This window comes from Mytilus galloprovincialis, chromosome 9 (assembly GCF_965363235.1).
Source record: "Mytilus galloprovincialis chromosome 9, xbMytGall1.hap1.1, whole genome shotgun sequence".
NCBI classification, from domain to species: Eukaryota; Metazoa; Mollusca; class Bivalvia; order Mytilida; family Mytilidae; genus Mytilus; species Mytilus galloprovincialis.
Window position 1 is genome coordinate 29,027,182 of NC_134846.1, and position 20,473 is coordinate 29,047,654.

Sequence of the window (20,473 nt, forward strand, 5' to 3'; positions counted from 1 at the left end):
TGGACAGAGACAACTAATTAATTGTTTGTTTTACAATTTATAAATTCTTGTCTGAATTCTATAAGGCATTCAAAACTTTATGATTGAAAGCTCATTTCCCTAATCACGATATAATAAACAGTGGTATAAGTATAAGGTGTGAAAATAAATGTTCCTGTCATAAACAATATTACCTACGGGCAATATCTCCGTACTTAATCCTATTGATTTTTAATCACTGGTAAATCAAACTATGACACGGTAATTAACAACTTGCAGTTTTAATCAATTTTAAAAAGTAAATTATCACTGATATTCGATAAATTTATTATAGATTTAATCAAATACTTGTATCTTCTTTCAATAAAAAACATGTGTTATGTTACAATGTTTATCGCTAGTCAACACTATACTAGAACTGCCTAACATAACCGGAAATAAACATCGACTCCATACACATTTCTCGGGATTATTCTTCGTTGAATTCTTAAATTCGTGGTTCGCTGTGACCCACGAAATCCACGAAAATTGGTATACCACGAATAAAAATGAATCCACAGTACAATACAGTTATCTCTATTCTAATGCAAAACAAACTCACAATTAAATTTCAATCATTATTTCAGTGTCAAATCTTCATGAAAGAAAATTCCGCGAAAAGCTGTTATGTTCTTTGGTCCCTACACTAGGTGACGTCATAGGTATGCTTCCGGCGTCAAACATAAACACCGGGCGTATTCTGGCTTCTGTGCCGCTTCAGAATGTAATAAAATTTGATAAAAAGAAGATTTTTAGGTGCAACATGTGAGTTTTTTGGCTTATTATTGTAGAAATTACATGTCAATACATTCAGCAATTCAAAATGTCGGCTTCCTTAGTTACAGACAAGGAGATAGAGAATTTTACGCTAACTGTCATCCAATCAGAACCATTGATACAAAATAATTGCATTAGAAATATAAATGTACCTGTGATACTCATTTAAGAGGCCTTAAATATACTCAAATATATTCACCTATTTTCAATACTTGATCTGAGTTCATTTTTGGACACTGAATGTTTATAGCTGTGAAATGATTAGCCTATTACAATAAAGCCTGATGATTGTTACTTGCTTTACATCTAGTGGTACATATTTAATACATATCATCATGAGAGACAACTTAAGAAGAATTATAACCATTTGTTTTGTCTTTAATAACAAAATCAGTATTCAAACTTTGAATTTGTGTGTGGTCTCCAGATATTTTATTTGGAATGTCTTTAAAATATAGAGCAAACTAAAAAAGCATAACATTGATCAACGAATAATGAAAATTAAGTCAAGGTCAGGTGGAACATGTACACCTTACAATCATTCCATAGTCCAAATATAGCACTAAAGATGTCTCTATAAAAGACAAAAATAGAAGGCTATTGACAATATTGACAATAGAAGACATGGCAGTATGCAAGTATTGCTAATAGTATCTGAGATAAGGACTGATCATGAAAAGTTTACCTTGATAACTGATCAATTAAATAAAGATGCAGTTAGCTGAAATTCTGCATATGAACATGCAGACTTTGCAAGAGTCCTTTTTACCAAATAAAGTTTGAAATCCTATTAATCATAATAATTGAGTATTTCACATGACAAAATAAAACCTAATATATATTTTCTAAACAGTGGGTGAAGATGACATCAAGGATAATAGACATATGAGGCAGACACTTCATAACATAAGGCATCAGTATACATGGAATAAAGCATCCAGGTCTACCTTCTGAAATAGATAGCTTTGTACAAAAAGATCTTTAAACCAAATATAGTCAAGTTTTTGCAATATTGACACCATGCAATCATTCACATTTTGTCATGTTAGGGCCTTTTATAGTTACTAAAAGATATGGGGTTTGCTCTTTGATAAAGGCGGTTAAATGACCTTTATAATTGCTTTCATCCTCATCATTTGAAATATGGGGGATAACTGTCTCTTTCTCAATCATATCACATATCCTTATTTCTATACCGAACACATCTTGTTTCATGAAGGGCAACATTTAAGTTGCAAGCTTTTTTGTTCCACTTGTATAAAAAAAATAAGACCTAAGTGTCTGACAGATGTAAAAGGCACTTACACATTGTAAGTCATCACTGCCAAGCTGTAGACCAGATATGATGTAGTTTAAAAAATTTAAGTTCCCAATCCAAGTTTCGGCAATCAGGATGTAGGTGTCTGACAGATGGTAAAAGCCTCCATATCACAAATCATCAAACTGCTGACCAAACATGAATTTGTTCTTTTCAGATGTGCATTTATTTGTACCTTAGGAAAGTGTCAAAAATCTGTGTTGGACAAACTGAAGGACATAGTATTTGCAATTTATTTTATGAATGAACTGCCCTGGTTGACTTTGTGTAATTTGGGGGAAAAAACTACAAATATATATATAGATATAACTTGGATGGAGAGTTGTCTCATTGGCACTCCTACCACATCTTCTTATATCTAAATAGGACATTGTAACGTGAAATTATTTTTCTGGAAAAACAAGATCATGAATATATACAGCCTGCACTCTTGGAAATGAGGTTTTAAAAGAAAATAGCCATTAGACATTTTATTTTTCAATAACTGTCAAATAATGTAGCACTGGTTGAACAATCAGAACTCTGACATGACAAGTTTCACATCCTTGAAATCTGTTTTTTTTTCCTGCAGTCATTGGCACTGATCTTGCAATAATAGTTTGAACTTGCAATAAGTTTTAACTTTCGTTAAATATCCAACTGAAATTGATTTCAATCATCAAATTTAATGTGAGTTTTGCAGATGTTCTCTTTACTTATTCTCTGTGCCTTTTCTATCAACTGAAAACAGACAAAAAACAAATTACTATTTAAGTATACATTTTATCAGAACAAAGTCAAACCCAAGTATATCCCTTGGATAGTATTAATTGTTTTCATTTTTTGTTGGGTAATTGTCTCATTGATGTTTATTCCTCATGTTCTATAATTCATAAATAATATCACCAAAATTGAATTAGAGGTCTCAGATGCCAAGTTGTCTAAGTTATTTAACAACTGTACCATAAGCCTGTCAACTTGTGTGTTCCTATCCCATTTTAATTTTCTAGGATTGCCAGTTTTCCAGGTTGGTGGTTCTCTCTGGGATAGGTACTCTGGCTTTGTCCACCAAAAAAAAATGGCTGCCATTAAATAGCTCAATAGTGCTAAAATTTATTTGTATCATAATAGATATAAGAATATGTGACAAGAGTTCCAATAAGACAACTCTCCATCCATGTCCGAATTTGTAAAAGTAAACTATTATATGTAAAAGTATGTTCACATATACTCTGAAACTTGTTTGATAAATCATGCAAAAAGCTGCCATTTTGAAATTCCTTAAATTGTTTTAATGAAATGAAGCTTGTGTAAAAAATAGTATTTATTCATTTATTGAATTATACAATTATTATATTCTTTTATAACAGGAAAGAGTATAACCTTATAACTACATCTGTTAGAGATGGGTTGCGTTCAATATCTAGCGGCTACATAGGGCTACGCAGATTTACGACTATTGAATGTGTAGCTAGCCTAGTTGCTACATAGATATCGATAGCAGCTAAGCTAGCTACTCGTTCAGTAGAATGTGAATCTATGTAGCACTACGTAGCCATTACAATATTGAACGCAACACAGATCATTAAAAAAATATATTTTGTTTCTTCACTTATAATCTTACCTTTTGTGAGCCTCGTTTTTTCTTGTTCCCTTTGCTGCTGAATTTAGAATTTCTATCTGATTCTAACTTATTCCAGTAGTCTTTTTCTTCTTCTTCTGTCAATAAATACAACAATATGTTAAGTAACAACATCATATAAAGCTACTTTTTTGAATATTTTACTTTTTTCTTAATTGAGCAATACATGTACTTTAAATCCTGGTTGCTCAGTAGTGGCAGTGGCCAGCTTGTGACAACATTGTGATTTCAAAGGCTTACTTTCTTACTTACTGTAACAATGAACTCTATTACTTTATTTAATAACTTTCAGACTGGATAGAAAAATACAAATTTTGAAACAGGAGAAAACATGTTTTTACTTGTTTTATATGTACTTTATGTTGATACTTCATTAAGCAGGTCGGGACCACTACCTTATATGGAAATGCATAAATTAGCATACTTATGTTCTCGCACATGTAATTGTTTATTTACATGTGACGCAATTTATTTTTACCTAGGTTTTTGACCAATCCACTAAATGAGTCACAATGCATGATGGACTACTACGTGTTTACAATCAACCAAGAACACGTGTTATTTACTGAAATACAACACATTTTTTCGTACATTGTGGGATTCACAATTTCGCTTAGTTTTTCATTTTGTGTATCCTCATTTATAGTTCGTGATATAAAGTATTACTTCCATGCTCAGATTAACAAAGAGTTCTTTCTATGCGAAGAAAAAAAAGGGTTTGAATTACCCGATATATAGCCATTAACATGTTTGATGATGGCACGGAGATTTCATGTATTCGTCCACCAGACAGCAACGAAACAACAGCAAAAAACACAATTACCCATGAGACAAACTTACTAGTGTAAAGTAAGCCGTCGATAACAGCCGGTGCTAATATTCACGAGTACAGCAATTTTCGTATAGATAATTAAAGGCAAATGTGTGATCCTTGAATTCTGTGTTCGTAAAAAAGGCGAAGAAATATTTATATACATGGCAGTGTTAACAAAATCTATAAGTATTTTTTTTGTCACATTTCAGTATATGGGACTTCCAAACTGTTCCCTTTGTTTTGAAGTTAGTGAAGTCAGCAACTGTAGTTTCAGTTTGTTTTCGTATTTTAACGGGCTCGGACATTTACCAAACTGAATAAAATCATAACAGCTGATTTCTTATGCCTGCAAAGTTAAACTTTGGTTGGCTTGCTTGCTTTGTTTGTATAGTTGTTTATACAAGCTTTGAAAATAAAATTGACATCTTTAAACAATATATATATAGGCATAGTTTAACTTGTATATTTTATATTTTGTACAATATACAAACAAAGCAAGCAAGCTCACCAAAGTTTTGCTCTACATGCAATAGTAAATAAGCTGTAATAATGTTATCCATATGTATGTGCGACAAGGTGGAAAATTTAATGTGTTTTGTGAAAATTGCAGCGTTGGATCTATAATAAAAAAGAAGATGTGGTACGATTGCCAATGAAACAACTGTCCACAAGAGACAAAAATGACACAGAAATTAACATTTATAGATCACCGTATGGCCTTCAACAATAAGCAAAGCCCGTACCGCATAGTAAACAAATATGTAACACATAAACAAACGACAACCACTGAAATACAGGCCCTTATACAAACCTATATATTTGTTTTAATGGGATAGATTTCTTCTCCTTTTCTTTATTTAATTGGGCCGTTTTTTTTTGTTTTTTTTTGTTTTTTTTTGTTTTTTTTTTTTTGGATTGTTTTACTCAAGTAATTTTGGGGTCATTTATAGCTTAATTTTCATCATTGAACCTATGACTGCTTACTTTACTAGATAATGTCTTTATTGGAAAGATGTCTCATTTGACACTCATACCTCATCTTTTTATTTCTATATACAAAGCACGTTTTAGAAAAAAAAATAATAGGCAATTTGGCACACACTATTATACAGAGACTTTAAATATTGGAGATATTTTACATATGTCAACAGGACAGCAGCCGACCGATAAAAAACCTCTGAGGTATATTTTGTGATAAAATTAGCAACAAACGGACATTATCGATGGATGAAACTATACAAAATGTATTGAGCTATATACCTTATCCGCTCAGTGGCCGATCCAGGGGTGGGGGGGGGTTTGGGTTCCGGTGGATGGACCCCCTATTTTTGGACGATCAATGCATTTGGATGGGGACATTTAGTTGGACCCCTCCCTTTTGTCCAGGGTTAGGACCCCCCTTTTTTAAAATGGCTGGATCCGCCCCTGCCGCTTTCATAACACTGATTTTTAGCATTCTGAATATTATAATGTTCTTACTTTTAGTTCAGGTCCTGATAAACAAAATTTACACATCCAGTACAGAAAGAAGTGTATCAATGAAATTTTTCGTGTTTTTCTAGGCAGAAATGATTTTGGAATGACATTATACAGGTTTAAAAGAGCTCAACAAATTTCATAGTGGACAGTGGTCATTTCATCTAACATTTCACTGTTTCAGGTCGTAAAATTATTGCACAGGTACAATGGAAAAAAAACTGTTCAACAACTTTAACAAGGCGAAAAAGAAAGTCGAATAGTGAAGCCCGTAAACAATACTTTTTTAATCTGAGCATGCAAATTAAAGATTATGTTATATATTTTACAATAATCACAATTGCAGAACAAAAACATATATTTTGAGAATCCCAGACACTATATAAGTTGACAGTTCTTCCACTAATTCCACGTGTTTTCAGTTTGTAGTAAACTCGTAGTAGCCCACAATGCATTGTAGCTCATTGAGTCGATTGGTCAGTTTGTCAAGGCCGTATTGGCCTTGTGTTTGGGAAATTACTATGCAAATATATTCTGAAGTAAAGAAATCTAGAGTTCTCGACCTGTTAAGCTATTATTAAAAATGTCAAGAATCAAGTCAAAACTTTGTCAATAGTTTTATTGTTTGTTATCTCAATGTTTTGTCATTTGTTATTGCAATGTTTTGTCTTTTGTTGTCTCAATGTTTTGTCTTTTGTTATCTCAATGTTTTGTCTTTTGTTATCTCAATGTTTTGTCTTTTGTTATCTCAATGTTTTGTCTTTTGCTATCTCAATGTTTTGTCATTTGTTATCTTAATGTTTTGTCTTTTGTTATCTCAATGTTGACACATTTGTTAAGGCAATGTTTTGTTATTTGTTATCTCAATGGTTTGTTATCCGTATCTCAATATTTTGGGGTTTTGATGTCTCAAGGTTTTGTCTTTTTTATCTCAATGTTTTGTCATTTGTTATTGCAATGTTTTGTCATTTGTTATTGCAATGTTTTGTTATTTGTTATCTCAAGGTTTTGTCACTTGGGAAATACGGTATTAATGGCAGATATTTTTTAAGAGTCTCTGTTAAATCAAACCAAGATTTATTTTTACTTTGATTTATTCAAAGCTTGACATATTGTGAAGACACACGTTTCTTCTGGGTTTGGGATTTTCTCACTGTGTAGAAGGCCCATTGGCGGCCTTAGGCTGTTATCTGCTTTTTGGTCGGTTTGTTGTCTCTTCGACATAGTCCACATTTCCATTCTATTTTTATTTATTTCAACCTCCAGATGTCTTTTTGTTTTTTTATTATATTTGGTTGCTGTCTTATTTACCAAACATTTTCTATTGTTTGTATTTGGTCCTTTACCTTTTAAGAGAGTAAAGAAATAAGATCCACTAGTAGCCTCAGCAAGTCTTTTAGCGCTATCACTGTCTTGCATTCTAATATGGCCTGCCTTATCTCCTTCTTTTACATCAATATAGGCTATCTGGTAACCTGTACCTAAATCTTCCTGTCAATTATATACAAATAGCATTTAATTTAGTGATCTGTTTTATTTGGGTGTGAAACAGTCTTATAAAATTAAATGTATAAAAAAATGCTTGCATTTACTTAAAGCACGCTCAAAGGACTTAAATAACCAAAATCTATTTTATTTGACAACTGCAAAAGTTGAGTAAATATAAATACCTTGACTTCCTTCCTGTACAGTGGTTGTCCTGACGTTATATAAACTATCACATCGGGTACAAACTCAATTTTTGGTCTATCTGTGGATTTCTTAACATCTGAAAGATAAGTCGAGATTATTGTAATTTAAATTCAATTTAAAATATTATCCATTGTTCAGAAAAGTTTGGTAGTTCAAAAAAAATATTCGTTTTTTTATTAATTATAGCTGAGTGCTTAAATAGGAATTCGTTTTTATGTGAAGAGATTTGTAGAATATATTTATCTTGAACACTGGATTCATATAAATTATTTTTCTTCTAATAGGACAATTTCGATAACTTTGTTAAGCTTGAAAGCCCTATACATACAATACTGTGTTGGCTGTTCCGATTCACCTAATTTTGATAATATTATATGATTCAATGATTATTTTTTTAATCGCATTTTTGACTTATATATCTTCCAATATAATTTTATTAATTCTGAGGCGTACAAGAAACTTTAAAACGCCCAGTATTTACATTAGATTTTTTGCTTGCGGAAACATACTTGTCAGGTCACCTTGATTTGTTGCCATGCCAAGACAATAACATCATTTCGCGGAATTTTGGTTTTATGAAATTTTACCATGAAAAATAAATTGAAATGGACTGATTTGTTTATTTTTCTGTAGAATAGTGATAAATATATTGTATCTGAATCTTGGCCTGCGTAAACACAGGGTTTTAATGTCGAAAATTGAGAATATCTGGCAGTATAAATAAATTTGTCGTAACACGGAACAGCCCTCTGTGTATCCCTGCGTTTGCGCTAAACTGGATAACGATAATAGGTCGTCATATTAGAATTTTAAATATATACAAGAGGCTTGTATTTAAGTCTTAAAATAAATTTACTATATAAAGGAAAAATAGAATAAAACAATAACTTATTCATTCATTACCTAACATTTCTTTTTCCTTTTCTTTCATTTCTTTGTCTATTTCTTCTTTCTTTACCTTTGTTAATGTTTTCTTCAGTTTGTTCATGCTTTCTTTTTGTAATTTAAGATATTCAGTTCTCAAATCCAACCATTCTTTCCTAAAATCAGAAAAATATTCACCATCAAATACAAGTCAGGTAGCTTTAAATATTTTCAATTTTATCTGAAAAAAAACTGCTGTATAAATCTACAATATAATATCTAAAAAAAAAATAGTCTGACAAATTCTAGTATTCATAGTTTTAAATATGGTCTTTTTGAAAACTGTCGAAATAACCTCATTTTGAGATATTTCTTTTACTATTACTATAAATACAAGTGTATTTTATTAAGATGCTCATGCATGAAAATATCTTTTTGAGTAAAGTGTTCCTTCATATGTATTTCATTTTGTCCAAAAACTATGCATGAAATGTCAAATTTTGGTAAAAATTTTCAATTCCCTACCGTTTATAATTCATATAAATTTCCATAATCATAATCACCTGAAATAAGCATAATTTTAAAGTCTTAAATAATCTAAATATTTTTTAAAGTTTAAGGGTCAAATTATGCCTCTTTTCATGCTTCCACATTTTCAAGGAAAATCCTTATAGATTGTTCCACATAAACATATTACATTTTTATTGAAGATTCATATCCCCAAGTCTGGTAATTCCTTTCCAGGAGTGGGTTGAAGTTACTTCACAACATGACTAAGAAATGTCAGAGGATACATTGCCCATATGACAATATTATCATTGATCCTATGCTGAAGATTGACTTTTAATCAATGATGAACTTAACTAAAATGTCTGAAATGAAAAAAAGAAATAAAAGAAAAGAGCTTTTGCTTTGGTTTATATCAATAACATGTAGATAGTTTATACATAAATCATTTCTGCTAAAACTTACTTAGAAATCACTCTTAGTTCTGGTATATCCTTTTGCTTAGTTTTATGATGTCTGTTTTTCTTTCTCTTTTCTGTAACTTTTGTAACAGATTTTTCATCGCCTTTACTCACTACAGATATTTCACTTTCTGTATTTTCTTTATTGTCACAAGTTTTCTCTTTTTTACATATTTTTGATGGAGGTTCTATTTCAGTATCAACAGTATCTAATGTTTTACGCTTGCGTGTCTCTCTGTCACTTTCAGAATATTGATCTGAAGTTTCTGATTCTGTCACTGAAATCTGTCCTTCACCTTTTGATTTCTTTCTTTTCTTACTTTTATTCTTCCCTGATTCTTTGTCTCCACTTTCATCTGACTTTGAAACACTTAAATCTTTATTATCCTTCTCTGAATGAGAGACAACTGTAGTTTGGTCTTTGTTATCATATTCTAACTTGATTTGTTTTGTGGTGTTTTCTACTCCATCAACACTACATTCACTAGTTTGTCTTCTTCTTTTTCTCTTTTTTGCTGATTTTGATGGGGATTCTGTAATGCTTTTTTCTGGTGATATGGGCACATCTTCTAAAATAAACATATAAGGTTTTTTTCTTTACTACTGTGGATTTATCATTATTCTGGGGATAACAATTTTTGTTGACTTAACATGAATTAAAATGTTAGATGAAGAACACTTTTTCTATAGACTTGTATTCAGACTATGGCTAAACAACGAAGTAGAATATCCACAAAAGGCAATAATTTCTCAACCCATTAAAATTGGTACCCACCAAAATAAAGAATCCACAGTAGTTACCTCAACATTTTATTAGATATTCTAGTATGACGTGCTTCTTTCGCTTTGTGAATAATAAATGCTCTAAATCCAATAAAATTTGTTTGCACATGCATATATTGACTACTGCAGAATAATGAATTTTATCAAATTGTCATGCCTTTAATATATTTCATTTACTTTAAACACTTCCAAACTCTTGAATGATGCACATGTTGTTACTTATTCATTTATTATGACTGTAATGTGTTGCAATTCGAAATTGACATATTTGACCTAGATACGACAACCGTTCATGCAGGCTGTTTAAAACTCCTCCCTCTGAAAAATCACATTGACAGTCGTTTGCTTGTTTACAAACAAAAAAAGGAGGTTCATGGAATAGCCTATGCAAACACTACACATTGGACATAGAAATTTCAAATCAGAATCGAAATAATTTATGCAAGCTATACTTTATTGTAGTTTTAACATGGGTAGGCATTATATTTGTGATTCTAATATGACGTGCTTCTTTGGCTTTGTAAACAACACTGTGATAAAATTCTCGATATATCTATACTTAGTGCAGACTCAGAGATATACATAATAATGGCTGTTATGATATACTTCCCACGTAAATCTACATGTATTGGAACCTATTTGCAGACCCTTTGCCGATTTTATTGATTTAAAAAGTGCAATTAAAAAAAGACAAAATAACTGTTTTTCTAATTCGGATGCATAATAAAAAGCAGTAATGCACAAGAGCTCGGAGAAATCAACAAAATAAAAATAAAATAAAATTCCGCGAAAGTCTATTAATCTTTTTGGCGCATTTAAGTCATTTCAAAATATGACGTCATACAAATGAAACCCCTAAAGTTGAAAGTTTTCTGTTACGTGAACCATAGAAATTCGTATGATATTGTATTAAAACTGATTTTTGAGGTAGGTTTTGTTTTATTTTCTATTCTATTGCATTATTTGCATATTTACTAATTTCAGCAAGTCAACATGGGGGCTCCTTAGTTACGAAATGTCAACTTTGGATTTGACGGAAGCTTACGAGAAAATCATGTAAATAAAAATTGGCAAATGTTGGGTTTGAGATTTAGAAGAATTAAACAGGTTTTTTTCTAGCGGTTATTCACGAAATAACCCATGCAAGCTACGGATTTATTAAGATATTTGAGCTTTATCTAACAGGGAGTAAAAAAGATCAGCCACACACACAACAAACCAACCCTCGCTTCGGTATTTTAATGACCGTATTTGTCCTACTAGAATCGAAATAATTCATGGAAGCCATAGATTGTTGGAAATTTACACATGGCCTGAGCTGTGATATTCGTAAATTTTATCCCTCGCTGAGCGTTAAGGATAAAATTTGAATATCACAGCCCAGGCCATGTGTAAATTTCCAACAATCTATGGTTTCCATGAATTATTTCTTAATTATTTTTGCCTGAGCCATTGCATCAATTATTTCTTAATTCTTTTCAATAAATTTTCAACATTGATTGAAGCAACATGGCACAAATTATTTTAGGATGAATAAAACTTTTATAATACATGTAGTACAACTGTGAGTAAAATCACGAAAGAATTTCACCCAAAACATTCCCCCACTTCTTTCCCTTTGCCAAGTTGATTATCTCTCCTCTTTCTGATTGGAACAGGATTATCTCCCCTATGGATGCACATTCGCAAGTGATATAAGGTGTAGAATGTATGTCTAGTGGTTTAGGAGGAGTTGCTCTTACAATAGATTGTTACCACATATGGCAGCATTGAAATAAGAAAGTTTGATTAGCTCCCCTTTAACATGGAGGAATAGGATTATATTTCTGTATGGCATATATGCACATTTTCAGGTACCGTTCTACAACTGTGTAGTTTTATCAGTATCAATCTAACCATTTAGGAAAAAATGCATTTAAAAGGCATATCCCAAAAAACTTTGTGTGGTGGTATTGTAAATTGTTAACAAAAAGATATATTTGCCTGAATGCCCTTATCACAAACTTGAACACTTATTGATGCTGACAACACTAACTTAAAAACTTATACAGGAAACATCAAACCCTTATTTTCTCTCATCTGACTTTCCTCACTTATATAACATAAAACTTCATGTCTTGGAATTAATAACATAAGGAATAAGACAGACCAGGAGGGTACAAAGTTACCATTCAGTATTAAATCAACCCAGTAAAATGTGTGGTAAATTACCTGTGTTCTGAAGAGCTTTCTGTAAATGAGTCATCTGTTTACTGGTTCTGGGAAATTTCCCAGGTTTGTCGCCAGCCTCAGCAGGTGGGTTATTCAGTTCCTGGAAAATTACACAAAATTCGGGCTACATTTAACTGATATATCTTTGTCTGCTAATTACAATATCTTGTTCAGAAACCTTTTAAAATTTCAGTAAATGTGAATACCCACCTGATATAGCCAATATGCACTGACATAGCATTTAAGATTTATCAATCAGTTAAAAGCAAAATGTAACTGAAGTTGGGTTGTGCACCCACTAACATTTTTTAACCCCGCCACATTCTGTATGTGCTGTCCCAAGTCAGTAGCCTGTAATTCAGTGGTTGTAGTTTGGTGCTGTGTAACATATTAGTTTTTTGTTAATAATTTTATACATAAATTAAGCTGTTAGTTTTTTTGTTTGAATTGTTTTACTTCTTTCATTTCTGTGCCTTCTATAGTTGACTATGTGGTATGGGCTTTGCTCATTGTTGAAGGCCATTCAGTGACCTAAAATTATTAATTTCTGTGTCATTTGGTCCCTTGTGAAGAGTAGCTCATACTGACCTCACAAGCTTTATGTGATGACTCTTTACTATCAAACTCTATAAAAGCAAAGCCTTTAGAATCTCCTGTAGATTTATACCTAGGTCTACTGACATATAGAACTGAAGTAGATAAGTATATACTGACCTCACAAGCTTTATGTGCTGACTCTATACTATCAAACTCTATAAAAGCAAAGCCTTTAGAATCTCCTGTAGATTTATATCTAGGTATACAGACATATAGAACTGAAGTAGATAAGTATATACTGACCTCACAAGCTTTATGTGCTGACTCTATACTACCAAACTCTATAAAAGCAAAGCCTTTAGAATCTCCTGTAGATTTATATCTAGGTATACTGACATATAGAACTGAAGTAGATAAGTATATACTGACCTCACAAGCTTTATGTGCTGACTCTTTACTTTCAAACTCTATAAAAGCAAAGCCTTTAGAATCTCCTGTAGATTTATATCTAGGTATACTGACATATAGCACTGAGCCACAGCTGTTGAAGATTTTCCTTATATATTCATGGTCTACATTGTGTGGGAGACATTCCTGTTGAAAAACAAATACATGTATTACAATTCATTTTTCTTTGCAAAATTCAAATTATTAAAGTTTTCATGATGTCATAACATAACAAAAAGACTTAAAAATCAATATTTCCTGCTCCTCTAGATCTGCTAATTATATGTAAGCACAGGGCATTAAAGAGTAAGAGCCAAGATTTGTCGACTCAGAGCAATTATAATATGTCAAAGTAGAGTAACATGTTTTCCTGAAGACTGTTGCCATGTTAACTAGCACATTTTAAATCTTGCTCAGCATGTCAATATGGTACAAGTCGAGTTAATATTCATATTACATTAACATGTTCTTGTCCTGAATATATGCATTTAATTTCCCTTTCAGAATATCTACACAACAATTATTTGTTAACCTTTATTCTATATACACTGCAGGGTTGGCAAAAACCCGGGTTTTATGAGTATTGCCCAGCCCAATGGGAAATACTGGGAAAACCCGGGTTTTACTGGGTTTTAGTGGGTAATACTGGGCAATACTGGGTAATATAAAATATTTGTCTGAATTTTAAAGAGGATTCAGTGATAAACACAAATGCAATACATTTAATAAGATATTTATACCCTATTTTGTTTGTTTAGCATTTGTCTAGATTGGCAAACTGTAAATAGAAAGCAAATAAATCATTTTTTTCAAATGAATATAGCTCCTATTAAGAATTAACAATTACATGTATTAAAGAAACATCACATTTAAATAATGTATATGTACTGTCACTAATTAATAAGTAATTATTCAGATTAGAACACAGATTTGTTTATGTAACAATAATCAGTCCTTTCAATTTTATAAGTGTTAATGGCATGACCCTGTAGGGTGTTTATTTAGCAATATGAATGTATAACAATTAAAATTAACAATTCACTTAAACACTGAAATAAAATGCATTTTTTAAAGTTTGGATTATTGAAACAATACTTGGTAATTAAAAGGTATCTTTAAATGTGCAAATCTTGTATTCTGCCAACATATAAAATTAATAGAGAAGAGAATGAAATTGAATTTTTTAGAAATAACTGTCAATGGTTATCTGTATAAAAAGTATATAATATTATTTAGCTGTTATACTATGAAACTATAACAAGTCTTTACTATTTTGTGTTAAAATAAGCTTAAAAAATCATATTGCCCAGTAATGCCCACCATTACCCATTTCTGGGAGTATTGCCCAGCCCGGGAAAACCCGGGTTTTCCCGCCCGGGAATTCCCGGGTGGGTAATACTTTGCCAACCCTGATATACAGGGAACTTCAGATAGATAAAGGAATTAATTGTGTTTTTAAAGCAAATGTTACTTTGTTAGCTCGACAGACAAGAGATAGTTGCACAAAATGTATATTGAGTACTGCCATTGAATTAAAAAGAATATGTTTTCTGAGAAATTTTTTACCACATAAACTGTTCTATCATCAATATCCTTAGCACTGCTGACAGGTTTAGTTCTTTTTACCTTTGTACCATCTTCATTGACCTAAAAATAATCATAAAGCATATAAATATAACCCATCTTCATTAACATAAAACCTGATAAATTTCAAGCAGCAAATTTTCCTGTACTTGTATCCTCTATGTATGTTTTATCACTTTTATGAATTATAATATATTTGGTTACCCTTACACTAACCTGTTAAAGTTTAGACTTTTTAGGGTTTACTCCATAATGTCTATATAACACTAACATGTAAAATTTTAGACTTCATAAGTTTTACTCCATATAAAACTTACCTGTAAAAGTTTAGACTTTTTAAGAGCCGATGCGATTACACTGGCGTCTAATGTCATATCCTTTATTTTATTGAATCTCAAGAAAATATCCAAGCTAATATCTGAAAATGGTCAATAAAATCATTTAAACATATTAAATTTACTAAATTTGAATTGAATGAATATTTTATTTGCAAAAGTATAAATAACATGATATGGCAATACAAAGACAAGTATATACAATGTGACAAAATGACAGATAACAGAGAACAATACATAATGTAATAAAAATATAGATTCCACAACTGCAACAAGTGTGTTACGATATTTCTCCACTCGAGAAGATTAAATTTCAATATTTAAAGCGTGAGGCTTGCTGAGCTTTTTAAATAATTAAAATTTAACTGTTGAAAGTGGAGGAATATCGTAATACACCATTTATAGTGGTGGAATCTGTTTCTCTAATAATTTTTATCCTTCCTTTTCAAAGATTTGAAGAAAGTTGTGTACTTTTTATGTTACGTCATCAGGCATGGTTGCCTTTTTTCATGACGTCACAATAGGAGAATCTAAAAGAAACCAAGAAAATTTAATGTCACAATTAAACTTTGACCAATTATTTGCCGAGAACAGATTTTTCACTAGTGAGGGGAAATATTTTTCTCACACTGATCAAGAAATGTGAAAATAGCACAAAAATTAGAGAAGTACAGTTAATTCACCAAACATGATCTATCTTTCCATGCATATTTCAGATTTTTAAAACTGCTCTTTTTGCATAATTATTGTAATGTTTTAAGTTGAAAATAATTGTTTTTTCTTCATGTTCCCAATATTTTCTATGGAGAGTTCCCTTAAACTAACCTTATATAAAATTTAAAATAAAATTATTGATGCAGCTACCTTTGCTACACCACCAATAGCATCCTTAAGTCTCATCTCTGCAACTTTGTCGAAGCCAGACAATAACTAAAAGACATCTTGAGGATGACAAAAGGCCTTCATCAATAGATAGGTGTCATCCCTAGTCTTTCAAGTTGTGAAAAAATTTAACACAAACAATCACTGTTTGTTATAACATTAGCTATTACCAGTACTTTTTATAAGAATGAATTGATTTAAAATTCAACTTCGTTTTTAATAATAAAATTCTAAACAAATAAAAGGAAGTGTAAAGGAACATGCAATTCCTAGTTTAAACGTTTGGTTTTTAGCTACATGTTTGAGTTGTTTATTCTTTTGTTTCTGGTGTAATGCTATGTACTATTGTTTCTATGGTAATGTTATGTGGAATATTGTGTATTGTTTCATCTTTTTCCATGAGTGTTCTCTGTTCTAATTCCAACAATGAATTTTGACTCCCCCTCTAGTATCATTCACTATTTCTAAGAAGAACTCCTAACATCCATCTTCTGCTTCCACAATCTGTTTCTTCATGAATCTGTCCCTGTTCAAATTGGAATCACTGAAGTAAAATTCCATCTAAAATAAAAGGTCAACACATATGAACAATGAACATGATAAAACTATGACAAAAAGAATTTAATGTTCAGTAGATCTTTTAAAGACTCTGTTAATCCCCTGATCTAGATAAAACAAGAATGTGTCAATAGTTCACAGATGCCCACTCGCAAAAACTTTAACCTGAAGAAGGACAAATGGATGAACAAATGAACGAACAGATGAACGGATGTATCTTTAGTGGGGCATTAAATAGGTGAGAGTAAAGATCTAAATCAAAGAGCAGATTGCTCTGAGGGATACGATTGCCATTGTAAAATGTAATTTACGTAATCTGAATAGGTACAAAATAGCCAATCCACTGATCCAAGGAAATTAAATATTTAAAGAGTTAGGAATAAGGGTTCCTCCTAGAATTAAAGTAAGAAAATAGGAGATAAGATATGAAGTGAAATACTTTCTCTCACTCTGATCTGAGTCTCAGTGACTACTGTGGAAAGTAAACTTGGAATTGATGGTACAAAAATAAAACACAATAGGCCTAAGTACATTGTTCATACACTTGTATCCGGGATTGGCTATTTTGTAACTATTCAGATTACGTAAATTACATTTTACATGTGCAGTTGAATTAAGTTTTGAAAATAATATTATCCAGCTACATGTATACATGTGTCAATGAAAACAATGGCAATCATATCCCTCAGAGCAATCTGCTCTTTGATTTAGATCTTTACTCTCACCTATTTAATGATGGTTCTCTATTTCTTTATGGAAGTACAATATCAAATATCAGTTTCATAACGGTGACATATAAGAAAAACTCCACTTCAGTTCTTATGTGACAGAAATAGATTTATCGGCATTCAGAGAACTCTCACATTTTTATCAAAACTGGGGAATTCCCTCTGACGTGTTTATAAATTTATAAAAACACTAAATATAAATACTGCTTAATTCTGATTTTCCGTTAAAAACACGCATATAAGTCAAGAGAAATATCAAACATGAAGATTATGAAAAGAACATTATAGGAAAGTTGTTTAAGTTCAATCCCTTTGTTTGTTTTTACCTTTTAAAGCAAGACAATCATAAGAATCTGAGATATTCCTTAATGTTTAGAATAAAACGGTTGACGTGAGGGCATGGCCCTGAGCCTATGGTATAAGCCTACAGATTGCTTAAAAGCAATTGTATCCCAAAAAAGTCCAACACATGTTCATGTCCAAGTACCAAGTCAGAAACCTTGTCTGAAGCTGATCTGGGACATGTGCTTAACATTTTTTTGTTATCCAACATATATAATATACAACAGTACAGTTATCAAATAGCAAGTTCATATATATATAAATGTAATATAATACAACTCATCAGAAAATGTATAGAACTTGAAAATAACACGTTGTTGGGAACAGGTGCTTAACATAATCAAAAGACACATGAAAGACATTAGTTGCCCATCAGAAGTCTTTTGTATTTTTTGTGTGTTCCATTGCTGCCTCATTGCCATATAGCCCACCGTTCCTCATTATCCTAAACAAATAAACAGGACTGCAAGAACATCAATCAAGCAACATTAACTTAATTATTGGTCTACCACTGATAAGATAATAGGGGAGGACAAAGTACTTTTAACATTAGTTTAACCCTGCATGAGTGTTCATGAGTTTGTCCTAACATCATGAAGTAATATATTTTGTCGAGTATTTTCAATTACTTTTATAAATGTTAACTTTTAATGTCTATCAAAACTTTGGTAGATATAATTATATATAATAACTACATTAACTCATTGAACCATTATGACCTTGAGACTTATTCAACAAACCTGTTGCTTGATGCGACCATATAAAGCTTTCATTCTTTTCCTTGGCTTCTTGTCCTTTGTAGTCTCTGTATCTAATGTTTCTGTTCCTGCCATAACACTGCAAATAATATTATAATTTACTATGAAATACAATTTTCACCTCACATCTTAATTCATACATTTTGTCTTTTTTTTGTATATTTAACTGTGAACCAATTTTTTTCATCTATGATCTTAATAGATATGTGTATAAGAAGATGTGGTAATGCATGTTTAGGGGCCAGCAAACATGGTTAAGCCCTGCTCCAGGTGTTGGATTTTTTTGCTGTGTTGAACTTGTAGACCCATTTGTCATGTTTGTGGCCTTGGGTTGTTTCTTCTTTCTGGTTGGGTAGTTGTCTCTTTGACACATTCCTCGTTTCCATTAATTTTATTGTTTCGAAAAAGGAACTACATCATTTTTGTACATTGTATTACTTAGAAAAAATCATTTTGTCATAAAGTGTGTATTTTAGATCTGCTGTGAACATGGTGAATGATGTCTCGATTGAATAAGCATACCTGCCAACTTTTCAAAATGCCCATGGGGGTTTTACGTGCAAGATGGCTATAATGTAAAACAATGTAGTCCTACAAAACCTTCAATGGGGCCTTCAAATACATTTTAAAGTTGTTTTTTTGGCTTCTCCTTACTTTAACAAGCCTATGGCCATTTTAAAATTAATTGTTTTGTTCAAAATTATGGACAAAATTGATCTTTCAAAATTAATTTTTGGAGCCTTCATGGGGGAAATCCCCCACAAATAGTGACAGTTGGCAGGTATGAATAAGTCATTTGGAATTCCATTCATGCTGCAATATCTCATTCTGTATTTTAAAAGGCTAAAGGCTGCTTGTATTGTATTACAATATACTCATCAACTGAAAGTTGGATCCACATAAACTCAGCACGTTTTTATTTGAAGTTGCCTTGTTTGCGTTTTATATTTGAAAAAAACTTCATCTTTTCATAATATTTTACGAATACTCGATAACATTAATCAATTGATACAAATTTTTATAAATGAATATGTATTTTCATTTGTTTCTTCCCATTTGTTTGATGAAACATTATATTTTACTCCCTTCCATCAAGGAAAAAAACCAATTGTGGATGGATGAATTGATCCAAAATTCATGGATAAATTGTGGTGATGGGATCCACAGCCACAGCACCATTATAAATAATGAGCACTGCCACCCAAAGCACATGTTTTACACACAGAACTTGTGTGGTTCTCATTTGAAGGGGATAAAGATGTATATTTCACACATTCTATATATACATGATATATATTGTTTAAAACAAGTTACATGTATGATGAAATGTAATGTGTAATTTAATTAATTACATTTCAAAAACTGTGTAATGTGTAATTAGTGTAATTCATATTTTTGCAATGTAATGAGTAATTTAATTAATTACATTCCAATGTAATTGACCCCAAGTCTGAACTTAAAGGTAAGGTAACTAAGGTAGTGACTAGTGGTCCCGAAACAAATTGTGGACGAACTGGTAATGACTAAATGAGGCCAAAACGTCTCAAAACGACAAAAGCTTAAAAAATACAGTCCTCTCATAACTCATCTACATTGCTATAGGGCACATGCACTGCAGTCATGAGTGGCAAAGTTTACTTAGAAAACTAATTCCACTTAATTAAGAGAATCTACCTTCTTTTAAATTTCCTTCTAAAAAATAAAGGGAGCTAACTATACAAAACACGGGAATGTTACACACTATTTTATTGGTTTAATTT

General features: G+C 31.5%; 1 protein-coding gene across 2 annotated transcripts; it reads right to left on the minus strand.

Annotated features, from left to right (window-relative positions):
* Positions 1-2,568: 2,568 nt before the first annotated feature.
* Positions 2,569-20,452, minus strand: LOC143044757 (la-related protein 7-like). Of its 2 annotated transcripts, none has more exons than XM_076216892.1 (13): positions 20,388-20,452; positions 18,696-18,792; positions 16,810-16,888; positions 15,428-15,528; positions 15,093-15,173; positions 13,509-13,673; positions 12,543-12,642; positions 9,553-10,117; positions 8,620-8,756; positions 7,695-7,792; positions 7,371-7,515; positions 3,717-3,811; positions 2,569-2,833 (listed from the first exon to the last, which is right to left on the minus strand). In XM_076216892.1, exons 2-13 carry the CDS (start codon positions 18,786-18,788, stop codon positions 2,765-2,767), a joined length of 1,728 nt encoding a protein of 575 aa, XP_076073007.1. In that variant the 5' UTR covers positions 18,789-18,792; positions 20,388-20,452; the 3' UTR covers positions 2,569-2,764. The 2 variants fall into 2 exon arrangements, with proteins under 2 accessions (XP_076073007.1, XP_076073006.1); XM_076216891.1 differs by lacking the exon at positions 20,388-20,452 and adding an exon at positions 20,140-20,376.
* Between the last annotated feature and the right edge of the window lie 21 nt (positions 20,453-20,473).

Excerpts from the sequence above, each read along its gene's own strand:
- LOC143044757 (XM_076216891.1), bottom strand. The coding sequence starts at position 20,294 with ATGAGAGGACTGTATTTTTTAAGCTTTTGTCGTTTTGAGACGTTTTGG. Across the intron at positions 13,674-15,092 it reads ATGATAGAACAGTTTATGTG|GAATGTCTCCCACACAATGT; the intron begins GTAAAAAATTTC and ends GTTTTTCAACAG. Across the intron at positions 7,793-8,619 it reads AAAGGAAAAAGAAATGTTAG|ATGTTAAGAAATCCACAGAT; the intron begins GTAATGAATGAA and ends CTTATCTTTCAG.